Genomic DNA, 14,866 nt, shown 5'->3' with positions numbered 1-14,866 from the left:
CACGCGCGCCGCTCCCGCCCTGCCCGCCCCGCGCATGCGCGAAGGCCTCGGCGCCCCGGCGGCGCTGCCGCACGCGGGGCCGGGTTGCATCACCCGGCGGCAGGGCGGCGGGGGCCTTCCCGGGGCTGCCCCGCGCCGCGCCTGAGCCGCCCCCTCCCCGCGGCGGTGCCGCCGGGCGCCCCGCTGCGCCCACTGCGGGGCGGCCCTGCGCCGGGCCCTGCCCGCTGGGTTGGGGAGCGCCGCGGGGCTCGGTGAGGGCGGCGGCGGCGCGGAGCGGAGCCGGGGGTCAGGCGGCAGCGCGGGCAGCCCCGGCTTCCTCTGGCGGCCAAGATGGCGGGGGACGAGGCGGGGGTGACGCTGGGGCAGCCGCACCTCTCCCGGCAGGACCTCGGCACCTTGGTGAGGGAACGGGGCGGGACGGGACGGCCGGGGGCCGGGGGCCGGGGGCCGGGGGCCGGGGGCCGGGGGCCGGGGGCCGGGGGCCGGGGGCCGGGGGCCGGGGGCCGGGGCCGGGGGCCGGGGGCCGGGGCCGGGGCCGGGGCCGGGGCCGGGGCCGGGGCCGGGGCCGGGGCCGGGGCCGGGGCTCGGGCTCGGGCTCGGGCTCGGGCTCGGGCTCGGGCTCTTCCCCGGTCTCCTCCCGTGGCCGTGCGGGCCTTCTTTTTAGCCTCACACCCAAATACGTGGATCTTCCTCAGCGTAATTTAACCTTTTTGTGCCGTAACTAAGCCTGTTAGTCTCTGCCAGTGAAACTTGGCCGTCTTAGTCTCATGCTTAAGTACGTTAGTTCCGTCAGTGAAGCTTGCTGATCGTTTCAAAAGGTTTCTGAGCCTCCTCCCCTCGCTGCTGGGGTGTAGCTGCTGGCCCTCTTCGGCCCTTTTTTCACTCCTTTCCTGCCCTTTTTTCACTCGGCCCTCCAGTGCGGCCCCACAAGCTGGCCGGAGCTCGTAGTTGAGCTTAGCGTCATGCCGGTCTCGAAGAAGAAATCGCGTGCGCGCCTCATTGCCTGCTTGCGGAACGAGTTCGGCGGTGACAGGGTTCGCACCGAGCCGTGCGTGCCCGTGGTCCTGCGGCGCAGTGCCATCTGCAGGTCGCCGTCCCGCCGCTGGCCTCGGCCAGCCTGGCCGCCCTAAGGCAGGCGAACGAGAAATACAAATGTGACCGCGGTAGGTGGGCAGAACTTGCTTTGAGCCCGAACGTTTTATTCGTGTAGTACTCGAGAATATAGTGGGTGATATTACAAGGTTACGGTTAACTTTATTTGGTTGTTATGTAGAGAACCTGCCTGCATAGTCCTGTAAACACTACGGGATTTCACAAATACTTACATCCTGGCTTGCAGTGAAGGCTTCCTGGCTTTGTGGAATCTTCCCTTGAAGCCAGCAGCTCCTCCATATAAATTCAGTGCAGTCGCTATACTGAATGTATTTGGCCAGGTGCTACCAGTAGGTTCCAGCAGCATTCTGCTGAGGACGACAATTTTTTTATTTTTCTGATGGGAATAACAGTATTTGAGGAAAAAGTTCTCATTCAAAAAATCAGAACAAAACCGTGGTGTTAATGACGTCTCTGGACCTACTTACTCCAAAGCTGCAAATATACACATAATTATGTATTTACTATAATGGAACCTTAATCTTGAAGAAAATTTAACAAGTGTCTATTGACAGACATTTTTTAAAAACATAAGTACAGTTGGCTGTGTAACCCATGGAAAGTTAATTTGCATTTGCATGTTGCGCCCAGTTCAATTTGGGGATGGGTGCAGGGTATTTTTGGTTTTAGAGCTTCCTTTGAATCTTTTTGTTTTGTTTACTTTTCTTCCTTCTTTCTTTAACACTTTACAGTCTCTTCTGACTGTACGCTTTTGTTTCCTTTTTGTCCTATTTTGTATACTTTAAAAATGAAATGCATAACTAGAGATGTTTTAATGAGCTTGGCTGGATTTTGCTTAATGGAGCTACTGGATAAATTTTAAGCCAATACATATAGCACTCTAAACATTTAAATCTAAGATGAATAAATTGTAAAATCTCCTTCATACAGGATGTTACCAAGCTGACGCCTCTGTCACCAGAAGTCATCAGCAGACAAGCCACAATTAATATAGGTAACAACAAATTCCTAAAAAAAAAAAAAAAAAGAGGGGCCGGGGGCATAGTAATGTAAGTCTTTGTGGTGCTCATGTGTTAGCGTATGGTACCCATGTTGAAAAAAATTAAGAAATTCTTACTGAAGCACAGTAATGTAGATAAGGTATTCTTATTATAAATTTTGTCAAGATGCAGGAAGAGACTTGTCAGATCATTTTAACTTGAAAAGCACAGTGATTTTACTTCAAGAACACCACTTTGAATGATGTGGGGTGTAGTTGCTAAAATAAAGTTTATTATACCTCAAGATTACATGTTGAAATTACTTTCATGAAAATGCAAATCACAACAATGCAAAGATCTGTGCATCGAGAGACAGTTCTAGGATGTCGTTTGTTTAAACAAAAGCCTTTAAGAAACTCATAGTTATTGTGGTGGTACCACTGGGCTTACTGGCTCCAGAGAGTTTGGGGTAATTAGGTGTTGAGCGTAATTGAATACTGTGCAAATTAAACAATGGCTTATTGACAAATATTTGCTTTTAAACCATAGGTACAATTGGCCACGTAGCCCATGGAAAGTCGACAGTAGTCAAAGCTATATCTGGAGTTCATACTGTCAGATTTAAAAATGAACTGGAAAGAAATATCACAATCAAGCTGGGCTATGCTAATGCAAAGGTGAGTTATTGGTAGAGATAGAGGAAAAATGTTGCTGATATATTTCAGGGTGGAGGTAAGCTTATAAATAATTATAGGTTAATTAAACTTCTCAATTTTTAAAAATTACTTCCAGATTTACAAGCTGGATGACCCAAGCTGTTCCCGACCAGAGTGTTACCGATCCTGTGGAAGTAGCACCCCAGATGAGTTCCCTACAGATATTCCTGGCACCAAAGGGAATTTCAAACTAGTCAGGTAACTGCTGTAAAATGAGCGGTACAAATTCTATTTTCTTTATTTGCATTTCCTTTACAGAAGTGAAAATAGTCAGGATTGAGCTGTGAGCTGAATGATAACAGACCGCATGCTCATAGATGCTGAGATTGGGCACCCCTGATCTAAGGCATCATTTAACTTGCGTTGGTTTTATTAGTTGTGGTGCACCATCCAGCACAGAGCACAACTGTGTTCTCTGTCATTGGGTGTTTGCAGGACCCTGAAGTGAAATGATGCTTTGTTCTACTCTTACCATAAGTGCATTTTTCAAGCCACTAGAGTAAGAATTAATGTGGACTTTGCAAACTCATCGTTAAAATTCATTTCTGGTGTGTGACCTTTTAAACTCTTTTTTTCCCGTAGAGCCAGAAAAGTTTTCCTGGTTCTAAAAATGAATCTGTTAAAGCCTGATTCTTAGTACTGGAGGACAGGTGTCCTTGATTTACTTCACAAGCATAGCTTGGTCATTATGCAAGCATCATAATCACAGCCGTGGTTCTGTGAGTCTGTACAATGATTGTTCAAATGAGAGTAGTCACAAAGGCAGTTGTATGACAGGATTCCTGGCTCATGCTTACGTATAAAATACGCATTCTGCTGTAGTCATGTATTTCCTCCTTTTCCTCAGATTCCCGGTAGAGCACTAGTTCTAACAATAGCTTCTGTCGGAGTGTGATTGTTGTGCAGCCATTGTTAAGCTATTGCTTTAAAGCTTTAGGTTCTTTATCTTGCTGTTTATTTACTTATTGTAGATTTTTAATGTTGTTGGCGAAGCGGAAAATTAGTCTCTTGCTTTTTGGTGGCATGCTACAACGTTTCTTCATTAAATAGGTTCACACAAGAATGTAGTGCATTGACTTTTATCAGCTGCACAACAAATCCATAAGATTGGAGCTAGCAACTGCAGTGCTGTCTCTGGATAAATCTTTAAAGTGAATTGTAACCGTGTAAAGATGCATAATTTTCTAAAATTGGAGTGTGAGACATCTTAAAAGAGATAAGAGAAATGGCATATAATGTGCTATATCCTGTGGTTTTTTGTTCTGGTGCATTTAAATCTAGTCTAATTTCCATGTAACTTTTTGAAATATAAAAGCAATAACTAGTATGAATATGTGGTATTGAATCTTAGAACTCAGAAAGCTTTTCTGTAGCCTTTCCATAGTCTTTGTGTTCTTCTGTGTATACTTTTAATATATTACTTCTCAGCAACTGTCTTGAAATTTTGTTTGCTTCTTTATTTACTTAAACTTGTTCTCTTCGTTTTTATTTATTTATTTTAACTTGTGTATCTGCTTAACCATTCACATAAATTGGAGAAGTTGTTGATAATTGGCTCTTGGATTTTTCTTCCTTTCTCCTACAACAGGCATGTCTCTTTTGTGGATTGTCCTGGCCATGATATTTTGATGGCTACTATGTTGAATGGTGCAGCAGTAATGGATGCAGCTTTACTGTTGATAGGTAATAACTGTTACACGAAAGCAGGGCTCTATTTTTCTAATACCGTAAGGCAGCTTTATATGGGTTTTGAAATCCAGTGGGGTGGGGCGAGTGGATAAAAGAAGAGAATGCTTTTGAGATGTGTATAAGAAACTTAAGTGATGTTACAGTGAAAATACTCTCCAACAAGCTGTCTTTTTTTAAAATACAGCTATACATACTCAATAGCCTGGTAGCCATCAGTTGGCCAAGATGAATCTCTGTAGTAGAATACTACTGTAACATTTATATTTTATGGAAATGCATTGGCTACAGTTACTTTTGACTTTTCTCTGAAGCTTCAGTTTGCTTTAAATACGTAGTCTTAGTCATATAGGAGAGTACACAGACATCAGTATGAACAGTGAATCCAGGTGAATATGGGCAAAATCCAGGATACAGGAGATATAGCTTGATTAAAACAATTGCTCTGATTTGCCACTGATCAGAAGTGAGTAAAACTCATTTTTATATGCCTGTGAAACAATGTAATGCTCTACAGGGATACATAGCAATTACATTATCTGGACAGGGCATGTCAACAAACAAGAAGGGCAACTTCAGATACTGAAGTTTAAATAGTCTGAGATAACTGATAAACAGGTGAATGACAGTTTAAGTCTAGAAAGTGTGATAGACCAAACTTAAGTGAGATTAACCATCATAATGGCGCGTTGGGTCAACGTTGGCTTCTTGGATGGCCAACTGTACTGATAACTGCCCTCTTCACGAACTTAATATTTTTGCTGTCTGTCATACAGTTTGGGGATGTTGCTGGTTTTATTATTAGTGATAAGAAAACATTAAAGAATTTTAAGACCTTTCTTGAAAGGTCCAGTACAGTCAGTACTGAGATGTCTAGAGACCTAGAGGATGGCATGATTCAAGTAGACGTGAGTTAGCTGTCAGCACCTTGGGAAACTTTAAATCTGTTTCTGTTGGGAGCAAGTAGAACGGCAGACTGTTCTTGCAACCACTCATCTGTCATACTGTGTGGATGCTGAAGCCAGCAGTTCTGGGAAAGTGTGGGTACTTCACATGTAGCTTACTGGGGGCTGACTTTTTTTATAAAGGCACAACAGAAAGATGTCTTAAGTGCAGGAGTTTTGTCTGTCTCTCTAGTTTCTTTATCACAGTCCCTTTTCTTCTTTCAGCTGGCAATGAGTCATGCCCTCAACCCCAGACCTCAGAACATCTAGCTGCTATAGAAATCATGAAACTGAAACATATTTTGATTCTGCAGAATAAGATTGATTTGGTGAAAGAGAGCCAGGCTAAAGAACAGTATGAACAGATTCTTGCATTTGTACAAGGTAAGTTTTCACCAGCAGAAATCCAGTCGGTGGTGGAAGTTATTCAGTGTTGGGACATAGAGATGTTTTTTTATAAACATATAGAAAATCAATCCCTTACTTAGACTTTACTGGTGTACATGGTCTGTTAATCTAAAAAAAAAAAATAAGCCACTGGAGTTGTGCTTCATGTTTTGGTTCACGAAAACTGACTGTAAAATGAATACCAATGTATCAAATGTTTAGATATCTGATCTCTCTGAGGAAATTCTCTCAAGACTTTTTCTGCTCACCAAGAAGCAGATTACCTTTCACAATTTTCATAGAGCAACTGTAAAACTCCTCTGTATGGAGTTATCCAGTCGCAACATGAAGGTTGTTTCAGACTGCCTTGAAAAGTAGGTCTGGCTGGCTTGAGCTAAGATGTTGAAGGGAAGGGTGTATGTTGTGATACTGCTTTGGGAAATATGTGTAAAGTGTGCTTCAAACTTCATTTGTGCTTTTAACAATGACAGAACACTTGGTCATGCTTCTATAAATACTATATTAAGACTTGATGTGGAACTTGTTCTAGGTACAGTTGCAGAAGGAGCTCCAATAATTCCAATCTCAGCACAGCTGAAATACAACATTGAGGTAGTCTGTGAGTATATAGTGAAGAAAATCCCAGTCCCTTTGCGAGACTTCACATCCGAACCAAGGCTTATTGGTATGTAAATGCTTATCTTTGGGCTTTTGTGATTAAATGTTTCCTACCTTTACCTACACTCAGAATAGCATGTTGCATAATGCTCTAAAAAGACGTGGGCCTAAAAGGAGCATTCAGTTTGCTCTTTAAAACTCTTTTCTGAGAGCTGTATAATTTGTTGATAGCTAAATTAATCCAGTTAAATCTATCTAAGGTAATTGTTCTTTTGTATATATTCTGTGTGTCCAACAGTAGTAAAATGCAATAAAGATGAGAAATTTGTCAGTATCTTAAACATTAATTGCTGTGAATTTAAGTTTGATTTAACAAAGTATTGACAGGCTGTTTCATTTGAAGAATAATTTACATGAAAATCCTATAGTTAGGGTAGCCTGGTTAAATTTTCTATATTAAAAAACCTCTGTTCTTGTACAGCATATTTTGAAATTCAGTTCCACTACAATAAAACCACAATTTTGCCTCTTCCCCCCAAACCCACAGAACGTGTTCATAGTGCATATGAATGGAGTACATTAAAACAAGGTTACAAAGAAGTTGACGTTGTGAATATTGAAGTTTTCTAAATAGCTGATCATTGCTTTCTTTTTCAGGTATTGATATTTAACTTAATGTGTGTTATGCAGAAATAGATTTTTAAAATACTGTTATACATATGAGCTGCTTAAATGGATTTGAGAACGAATCAGCTAAATATTCATGTTTTATTCTCTCTGAATTATGTTTTCATAAATAGTTGTATACCTTCATAAGGATAAGGAAGCAATCAAAATTGTTGTTGAAAAAAACACGCATTCTTTGAAAACTGGCTCTTAAATATAAACTTGTTTATTGTCCTTTTCAGTAATTAGATCTTTTGATGTCAACAAGCCTGGCTGTGAAGTGGATGACCTTAAGGGTGGAGTAGCTGGTGGCAGTATTCTAAAGGGTGTTTTAAAGGTAACCTTTTCTCTCTTTTTGGAGATTTTTAGTGATAATGAGTAGTTTTTGTACATTTTTAGTACAAAATTAATCTATGTAGTTGATTTTCTCTTAAACAAGAATACAGTCAGGTGGCACCTATCCTCATTGCCACTTTCCTGTTTTAAAATACTGTAACAAGAAACACGGATTTTTTTAAAAATTATATTTAAAATATATTTCTATATTAACTTTTATTACTAATGATACTGTTTTCATTGCTTAACAAAAGTTGAGGGATCTAATTACTTTTTCCCTGTCCCACCACTCTTACTTTCTCAATTATTCTGTGGAGGAAGGGGAAAAACTTTAAAGGTACTTCTGAAGTGTATGTGGGTTCCCACAGGTCTCACTTCCCTACTTAAGTATTCTGTAAATATTTTTTTCTTGTGGAATACTGTCAGTGGGTGGGAACTTTAAAAGTTACTATATTAGGCTGGAAAGCAAACTGTCTTTGAACATTTATTTGACTGACTTGTATTTTCTTGTTTATCAATGATCAGTTACACAGATCGAATTAACTCAATTTTTATTGGTGCTGTAACACTTGTAAATGAAATGTCATTCAAAAAAACTTAAAATGTATATGTTGGAATTAAAGCTGATAAATATCCTTTGCAAAAGCAGTTATTTAATTGGAAGGAAAAGCAATTGTTTGAATGGCTGTAAGATACAGAGCTTTAGGTATTTTCTGGCTTGCATTAAGCAGTGCCGAAGTCTTAGAAGTTCTACAGTAGCCCAAAACAAAGGATTTGTATTAACAGTAGGCCTTGGAATAAGTTGTCTTACCTATGACTAGTAGTTTCTTCATGTTCCTGTGAAACAACCTGTTAACTACTTTTTCACTTTTGTAATTAGGTTGGTCAGGAAATTGAGGTCAGGCCTGGTATTGTGTCCAAGGACAGTGAAGGGAAACTCATGTGTAAGCCAATCTTTTCCAAAATAGTGTCACTCTTTGCAGAACACAATGATCTACAGTATGCTGCTCCAGGAGGTCTTATAGGTAAGGATATTCTCTTACAGAAAGATCTTTCTGTTTAATGCTTATTGAAAACACTTGGTTACTGAAATTCATTGCTAAGTGAAACCAAAAGGGTTATGAGCAATTTCAAATACTTAGATGTAGAAGGAGACAATGTGTGTGACAATTAGATATTTAGGAAATAATTTCCCTGACTGTCACTAGCCAACTTATATCAACTTGAACTGTTAATTGTATCAGCTGTAACGGTAGAATATCTCTTCATGTGTTTAGACAGATCAGTCTTGCTGGCATTCTGAAAGAGCTGTCCAAGTTCACAGGGAATTCACAGTACATTCTCAGTTTACTGTTTTCAGGTTTCATTCAAATATTTTAATACGTAAATGTGACACCTACCTTTCGATTACTCCTTGGGACTTTCCTTGTTATGTTGTAGGTGTTGGAACTAAGATCGATCCAACTTTGTGTCGGGCTGACCGAATGGTAGGGCAAGTTCTTGGTGCAGTTGGAGCACTGCCTGAAATATTTACAGAGCTAGAAATTTCCTATTTCCTGCTGAGACGACTATTAGGTGTGCGCACTGAAGGGGACAAGAAAGCTGCAAAGGTCTGTACCCTTTTTTAAAAAAAATATAAGGTATTTCATGTATTTTTTTCTGATTTCTGTTTTAATATCTTGTGCTAAGTTTTATTAATACCTACATTTCTGATGTAGTAATTTTGTTTCCTGTTTGTATACGGTTGTTGCAAAACTGTTACCTCTAATTTTACAGAATAAAGCTCTTCAGAGGAATAGGAGTTCATGTCAGAGTAGCTTAAAGTACTATAAAATAATATACATATGCATATTCCATACATATTTTGTGTGGGATATGTATGGTTTTTGCATTTCTCAGCTGTATCGTTTTTGTGGCAGTTAGGTAATAATGTTCGATACTGTCTGTGGTATTTTTCTTCATTTGAGGAATTGTGTTGCTAAATAATGCTGGCTTAGTGTGAGCAGGTTATTTTAAATACTAAAGCTTATGTTTCAGAGTTTTGTATGTCTTGTTTCAGGTGCAAAAATTATCAAAGAATGAAGTTTTAATGGTAAACATAGGATCCTTATCTACTGGAGGGAGAGTCAGTGCAGTAAAGGCTGATTTGGGGAAGATTGTGTTAACCAACCCAGTATGCACAGAAGTGGGAGAAAAAATTGCCCTGAGTCGACGAGTTGAGAAGCACTGGCGGTAAGCTGACAGGAAATTGGTAGACTATCTGGCTGTTATGATCTAAACACAAAAAATGAGTGGATCTGATTTTGCTCTAGAATAGGAATTTTAAAAATGGATATGGATTCTCCTAACACACTGACACCGTAATTGTGAGATGCTTCATTTTATTCTCCAATCCTCTTTTAAAAGAAGCATTGTAGATGGGTAGGTATCTTACCTTAACAGACGAGGAAACATCCGAGGTTTCGTGGTTCTGCCAAAACAACCATGCTGTAATTGAGCTAACAGCAGGCAATCTTGGTGGAGTGGTTTGAAAACTCAAGTAACCTTAAGCCAAAGCTTGTCATTATGCACACACAAGTCAGTGGTGTTCAGCCTGTGGAGCTGAATGTGACTTGTAGTGTGACCTTAAAGTAACAGCAGGGGAGTGGAGGAGGGACATACTAAGGTTCCAGTATTTCATGTGCTCTGGGCAGAGAGAAAAAATATATATCAGCTGGTTTGATCTGTTTAATTTACAGTGTAAAATGGCTGAATGTACAGAAGTATCTGGAGGCAAAAAATGATGAGTGGATTCAATTGATGATTAATTTTAAGCTTAGTGTTGTACTGCTCTTTAGATGATTATGCGTACTGTAACTGTTATGTATTTATTCCGTAAGAACATAAGGGTATTTATATTCCTTGACCCTGCACAGCTCTTGCAGTATGAGGGGAAAGTATAAGGGAACAGGAGCATTCACCCAAGAATTTCTTACTGTATGAAAAAGAACTGAGGCTTTAATATCCGTGGATGGGTGTTTTGGTTCAACAAGAAAGCATAGACAAGAATTTGGTGCTTGCTGTCTTGAAGATAGCTGATAAATCGGAAAGAGGAATCAGGAAACCCTGCGCAGGGTGAGCAGAAGAAAAGAAAAAGATAAGTTCTTGAACAGGAGAAAGAAGAAGGGAAAAGAAATAGAGAACCTAAATTAAGATAGCAAAAGCAGAAAGGAAGAGGAGAATGTATTGGAAACAGTGCTTTTTTTTTTTTAAAGCCAGCGACTGTCAACTTATGCAAATTTTAATGCAAGTTTTGTTCAAAGGCATCTGTCTTTCGTACTTCCCACTCATAAAACATAAGCAAAGTTTGCCAAAAGGGCACTTGTCTCTATACAGTTGGTATTGTGGGAAGGAACTTGTTTCCTGAGGGAATGGAGTACTCAAAAGGTGGTAAGAAAGCAAGAAAAGAAGAGGAGAAAAAATAGAAAATAAATACATAAAGGCATAGAAGTTAAGCAGCAAATGGCAAAGCAAACAAGATGCACTCGTGATTCCAGGGAACACTGATTCCAAATGTGGATTAGTTATAAGCTATAAATATGGTCCCAAAAAGTAGGAAATCCAATGTTAAGTGAATGTGGTTACTTTATTCGGTAATTTGCTGATGTCCAGAGAGACCCCCTACTGTTAGCAAATGAAACTGAAATGCACGTGGTTCCTGTGCATCTCCTTGCTGAAAATCCAGAATGTATTAAAGATAGTTGTGTTAATAATACGGTCTGCCTGCTGACTCTGTAAATGAACTTAATCATAAATTCTTTTAAGTATGTTTTTCTGGGGTGGCAGTGGCCTATAAAATGGGCCTTAAGAGTACTGAACTTTCCTGAAAATTGATTTACCTTTTTAGGTTATAGTTTCATTAAGAGTTAGATTTGTTTATAATCTTTATAATGTTTATAATCTTACTGCAATCTTGTCTGAATCCTTACATTTTTATTTCTCTCTGGAGGTAATGCAGCACTTTCATATGGGTAGAAAGACATTTAGCTGTAAGTATATTTACGGTCAGCTATTGCAACTTATGTTACAAAACCTTCAGATTTTTAGTTCGCTGTGCGAGGTGCATTCTTAATTGATTACAGTCATGCAGATGTTCTATGTCTCTCATCCGTAGATCTTGCAGGATGTTTTGTGAGGAAGGCAAGTGGGGAAAAAATTCAAAATGTGTGAATTGAAGGCTTAAGCATAATAGAAGTACGTTGATTTATTCTGGATTTTTCTAACTGCTATTAAAATAATATAAACTGTTTTTCTTTTTACAGTTTAATTGGTTGGGGTCAAATCAGAAGAGGAGTGACAATCAAGCCAACTGTCGATGATGACTGAAGAACGAAAAAGAGTGCTTCATTTTTAAAGATGAAGTGCCTATTTCTATCTACTTTGGAGGGGGGTGTATTTTCACAATGGAATCGGAAGCTGTGCAAACATTATCTTTGAGTTGTATGGCTCTCCTTGTACATCTTATTGAATTTTACCCTCTTACTAAAATACTAGTCATTATCACCATTAAAAGTGTAAAAGAAATGTTGTAGAAGTGGGTTTCATTATCCACGTTTTAGTAGAAGTTAATTGTACATGTCTCATGGCATGTCTAATTTATGTTTGCTCTTTCAGACATACCTGTTTAATATCAGTCAAGCCGGCCCCAGTGTAACACACAAACCATAAATCTGGTATTGAAATAAAATAATATCACTTATTTTCATTAATTCCTAAAACGTTTTGAATAACAAAAGAGAGCAGTGATTGCTCAACCAGTACAAGAATTAAACAAGCAAATACCATGCTCTCCTGGAAGACTAGTACCCTTTCTCCACAACGTCTTGCTTTATTTAGTCAGCTGTTTACAGCAGAAACTTTCTTCTGAAGTCTGTATGGTTCTGACTTTAGGACTGTGATTGTAGTACACTTTATAATTAAGATGGCAGTGTTGACTGACTTCTATTTGTCACTTTCAGTATTACAAAGAGCTTTGGATAAACCCCCAAAGGAAAACCACAAACTGGATCTGAACTGACAGTACTTTTTTTTGAACTTGCTTTAGAATGGGTTTACAAAAAGAACGGGATTAACTTGAAGCATAGCTGTTTATCCTTGTGGAGCTTGTGAGCAACCTGGCATATTTTAAATTAAGCTATTGAGCAATTATTAGCTGTGATCTTGAACTGTAAAATAGCTGGAAAAGGCAGTTAAGGGAATGATTTTGAAGGAAAAAATCACAATGAGATGAGAGGTATAAAAACCACTTTTGCTTTCCTGGATCACATACTCCTTAGAAGAAAACAATGTAATAAACTTACTGTAGGGTGCTAACACTCATTCTTTTAGATTTAACTTCTTTTCATTTGTATTAGTGTAATTAGTTGTAGGTATTTTATATAGTAGACTATTTAGCAAGTCATGCTGCTTCCCACATTTTTATACAAAGTACTGTGTTCATTTTCAAAATCTGGTTTGAGCTACTGTGTTTAGGATGGCCAAGGGCATTCTAAGGGTAAATATTGTTTCACTCATCAAAACGGACTTCAGTGGAGCAGATTGGTTCTGTTAATGATTTCACACTGTATTTTGTGTTGCCTTATTCCATCTACATTCCTGTACTCAGTTTCTCCATTTGTAAAGTACTTCTACCTCACACAGTGTTGGGACTAAATGCGTTGATTTTTGTATAGTGCTTCTCCTTTTAAAAAGTGTCAGATACAGTTCTTCCTGATTCTCCTAGTACTTGACCAGTGTACAATGAACATGGATGTTTCAAAGACTGCATCTTCAATGCTTTGGAAGCTCACTTATGTAACTCTGAATTCTGAAGACTTAGGTGACCTAAAATCTTACCTAGTTTGGTTGCATGAGGGCACAGAAGAGAAAGTAAGCCACCACAGAGTGCCAGAACAACACTGCCACAAAGTTGAAATCTACTCCAAAGAGTTCTTTCTGGATGTCCTCAGTGTGTGGGTCTAATACTAAAGAAATGCCAAGCCAAAATGCTTCTGATATATTGGTTAAGCACCCACAGGCGTTTCTAGTCATCCATGTATTTTGGAGATTAGGCCTTAATGTCTTGACCTGAAATTCAAAAGAAGTGCTATAATCTTTCCAAAACACTTGATGTATTCCTTCATTTAGGTAGGTAATAAATGCAAGTACTAGTATTGTCCTAGTGCTAGATCAGTAGTCGTAACTACATCATTCCATCCAAATATCCATAGGTCATTACTTAGCTTGGGTCTAAAATGTGGTTTGATACTGCTGTAGTTAATATCAAATTTATACATTAGGTATACGTTATCAGTAATAAAAGAATGCTTTATGAAATTTTGTATTGTTCCCTCTGCAACATTAAGCAATACCTTGTTTGTTCGATCGTGCACACAGGAACTGATGGGAACTAGTGTGTGAATAGAAGCAATTAAGTGCCAGGATGGTAAACTTTGCTTCTGATCTGTTTTTACGTCAGCCTGCTTTCACGGTGGCTTTTCCAACAGGCTGGGCTAGGTATTTTAGCAGCTGCAGCCCTGTCCTACAGCAGTTTCTTTTGTTTGGAACTTCCTCCTGATGGTGGAGTTAGGCTCATTGTTTGTGCGTGTACGCTGTGTCATGCAGAAAAAGAGTTGCCTGAGAGTGGATGGTTGTTGAAGAATTGTCTGTCTGGAGTGAAGTCTGTTCCTGATCCTTTCCAAGAGAAGGGGTGTTAGGAGCACGTGTAGGAGGTCTGAGTTGTGAACTGTGATTTGTGTATGACAGTGTGCTACGTATTCTGCCCTGTTCTGGTGAATGGGGTATGTAAAATACAGTTGTTTGGTTTTTTTTTTTTTTGTTACCAGAATCTTATATTGCCTCTGAAATGCTTTGGCTCTTCTTGTATGAGTAGTAAAAAGTTCTGATTTAGATGTACACGTGAAGCACATGACTGTAGTGTCAGAGCCAAATACGAATGTTGTAAGTGTAAACATGTAATGTGCTGATGTGTCTGTATACAGCCACCCGGCATTCACTGGCTGCAGAGATGAAATTGTGGTGCCATGGTTTGGATGTATGAAAGTAGAAGAAAAGATGCCATATAAAACTAAGGAAGTAAATTATTTAATGTTCTTGATTTGAATGAAAAGTAGTAACAGAGTACTCATGTGCTCTGTCCCTTTACTAAGGATCTGTTTGAAAGTTCTTTTATTTTAACCATTTGTAGGTCAGATTTAGCAACATGCACATAGGTGCCCGCCTCAGGTGGGTTGGATAGCCAGGGCATGTGTATGGAACTGGCAGCCATCAGTTCTGGCACTCTGGAGCGGTAGCTGGCAACCAGGCAGGATACAGCAGGGCATCTCAGGTGGCATCAGATACCCGTGTTTCAGTAACTGGATCTCTTCAAATAACCTGTTAG

At 39.6% G+C, this 14,866-nt stretch overlaps 1 protein-coding gene across 1 annotated transcript; it reads left to right on the top strand.

Moving 5' to 3' along the window:
• The first annotated feature begins 126 nt into the window (after positions 1–126).
• On the top strand, positions 127–12,009 carry EIF2S3 (eukaryotic translation initiation factor 2 subunit gamma). Its single transcript, XM_080587566.1, has 12 exons — positions 127–399; positions 2,044–2,107; positions 2,643–2,770; positions 2,886–3,007; positions 4,398–4,492; positions 5,665–5,823; positions 6,377–6,511; positions 7,353–7,447; positions 8,327–8,471; positions 8,887–9,056; positions 9,506–9,678; positions 11,748–12,009. Exons 1-12 carry the CDS (start codon positions 331–333, stop codon positions 11,809–11,811), a joined length of 1,419 nt encoding a protein of 472 aa, XP_080443692.1. The 5' UTR covers positions 127–330; the 3' UTR covers positions 11,812–12,009.
• Positions 12,010–14,866: the final 2,857 nt, after the last annotated feature.

The sequence above is a fragment of the Anser brachyrhynchus genome (genome assembly GCF_964034855.1).
Source record: "Anser brachyrhynchus genome assembly, chromosome: 1".
NCBI classification, from domain to species: Eukaryota; Metazoa; Chordata; class Aves; order Anseriformes; family Anatidae; genus Anser; species Anser brachyrhynchus.
Note: the sequence above shows the minus strand (reverse complement) of the source record. Positions and strands in the feature narration are given on the sequence as shown.

What these genes read in the sequence shown, in the direction of transcription:
- EIF2S3 (XM_080587566.1), top strand. Translation starts at nt 331, where the DNA reads ATGGCGGGGGACGAGGCGGGGGTGACGCTGGGGCAGCCGCACCTCTCC. An exon ending in GGCAGGACCTCGGCACCTTG is followed by an intron (nt 400 to 2,043) that starts GTGAGGGAACGG and finishes TCCTTCATACAG; the next exon opens with GATGTTACCAAGCTGACGCC. An exon ending in TGGGCTATGCTAATGCAAAG is followed by an intron (nt 2,771 to 2,885) that starts GTGAGTTATTGG and finishes AATTACTTCCAG; the next exon opens with ATTTACAAGCTGGATGACCC.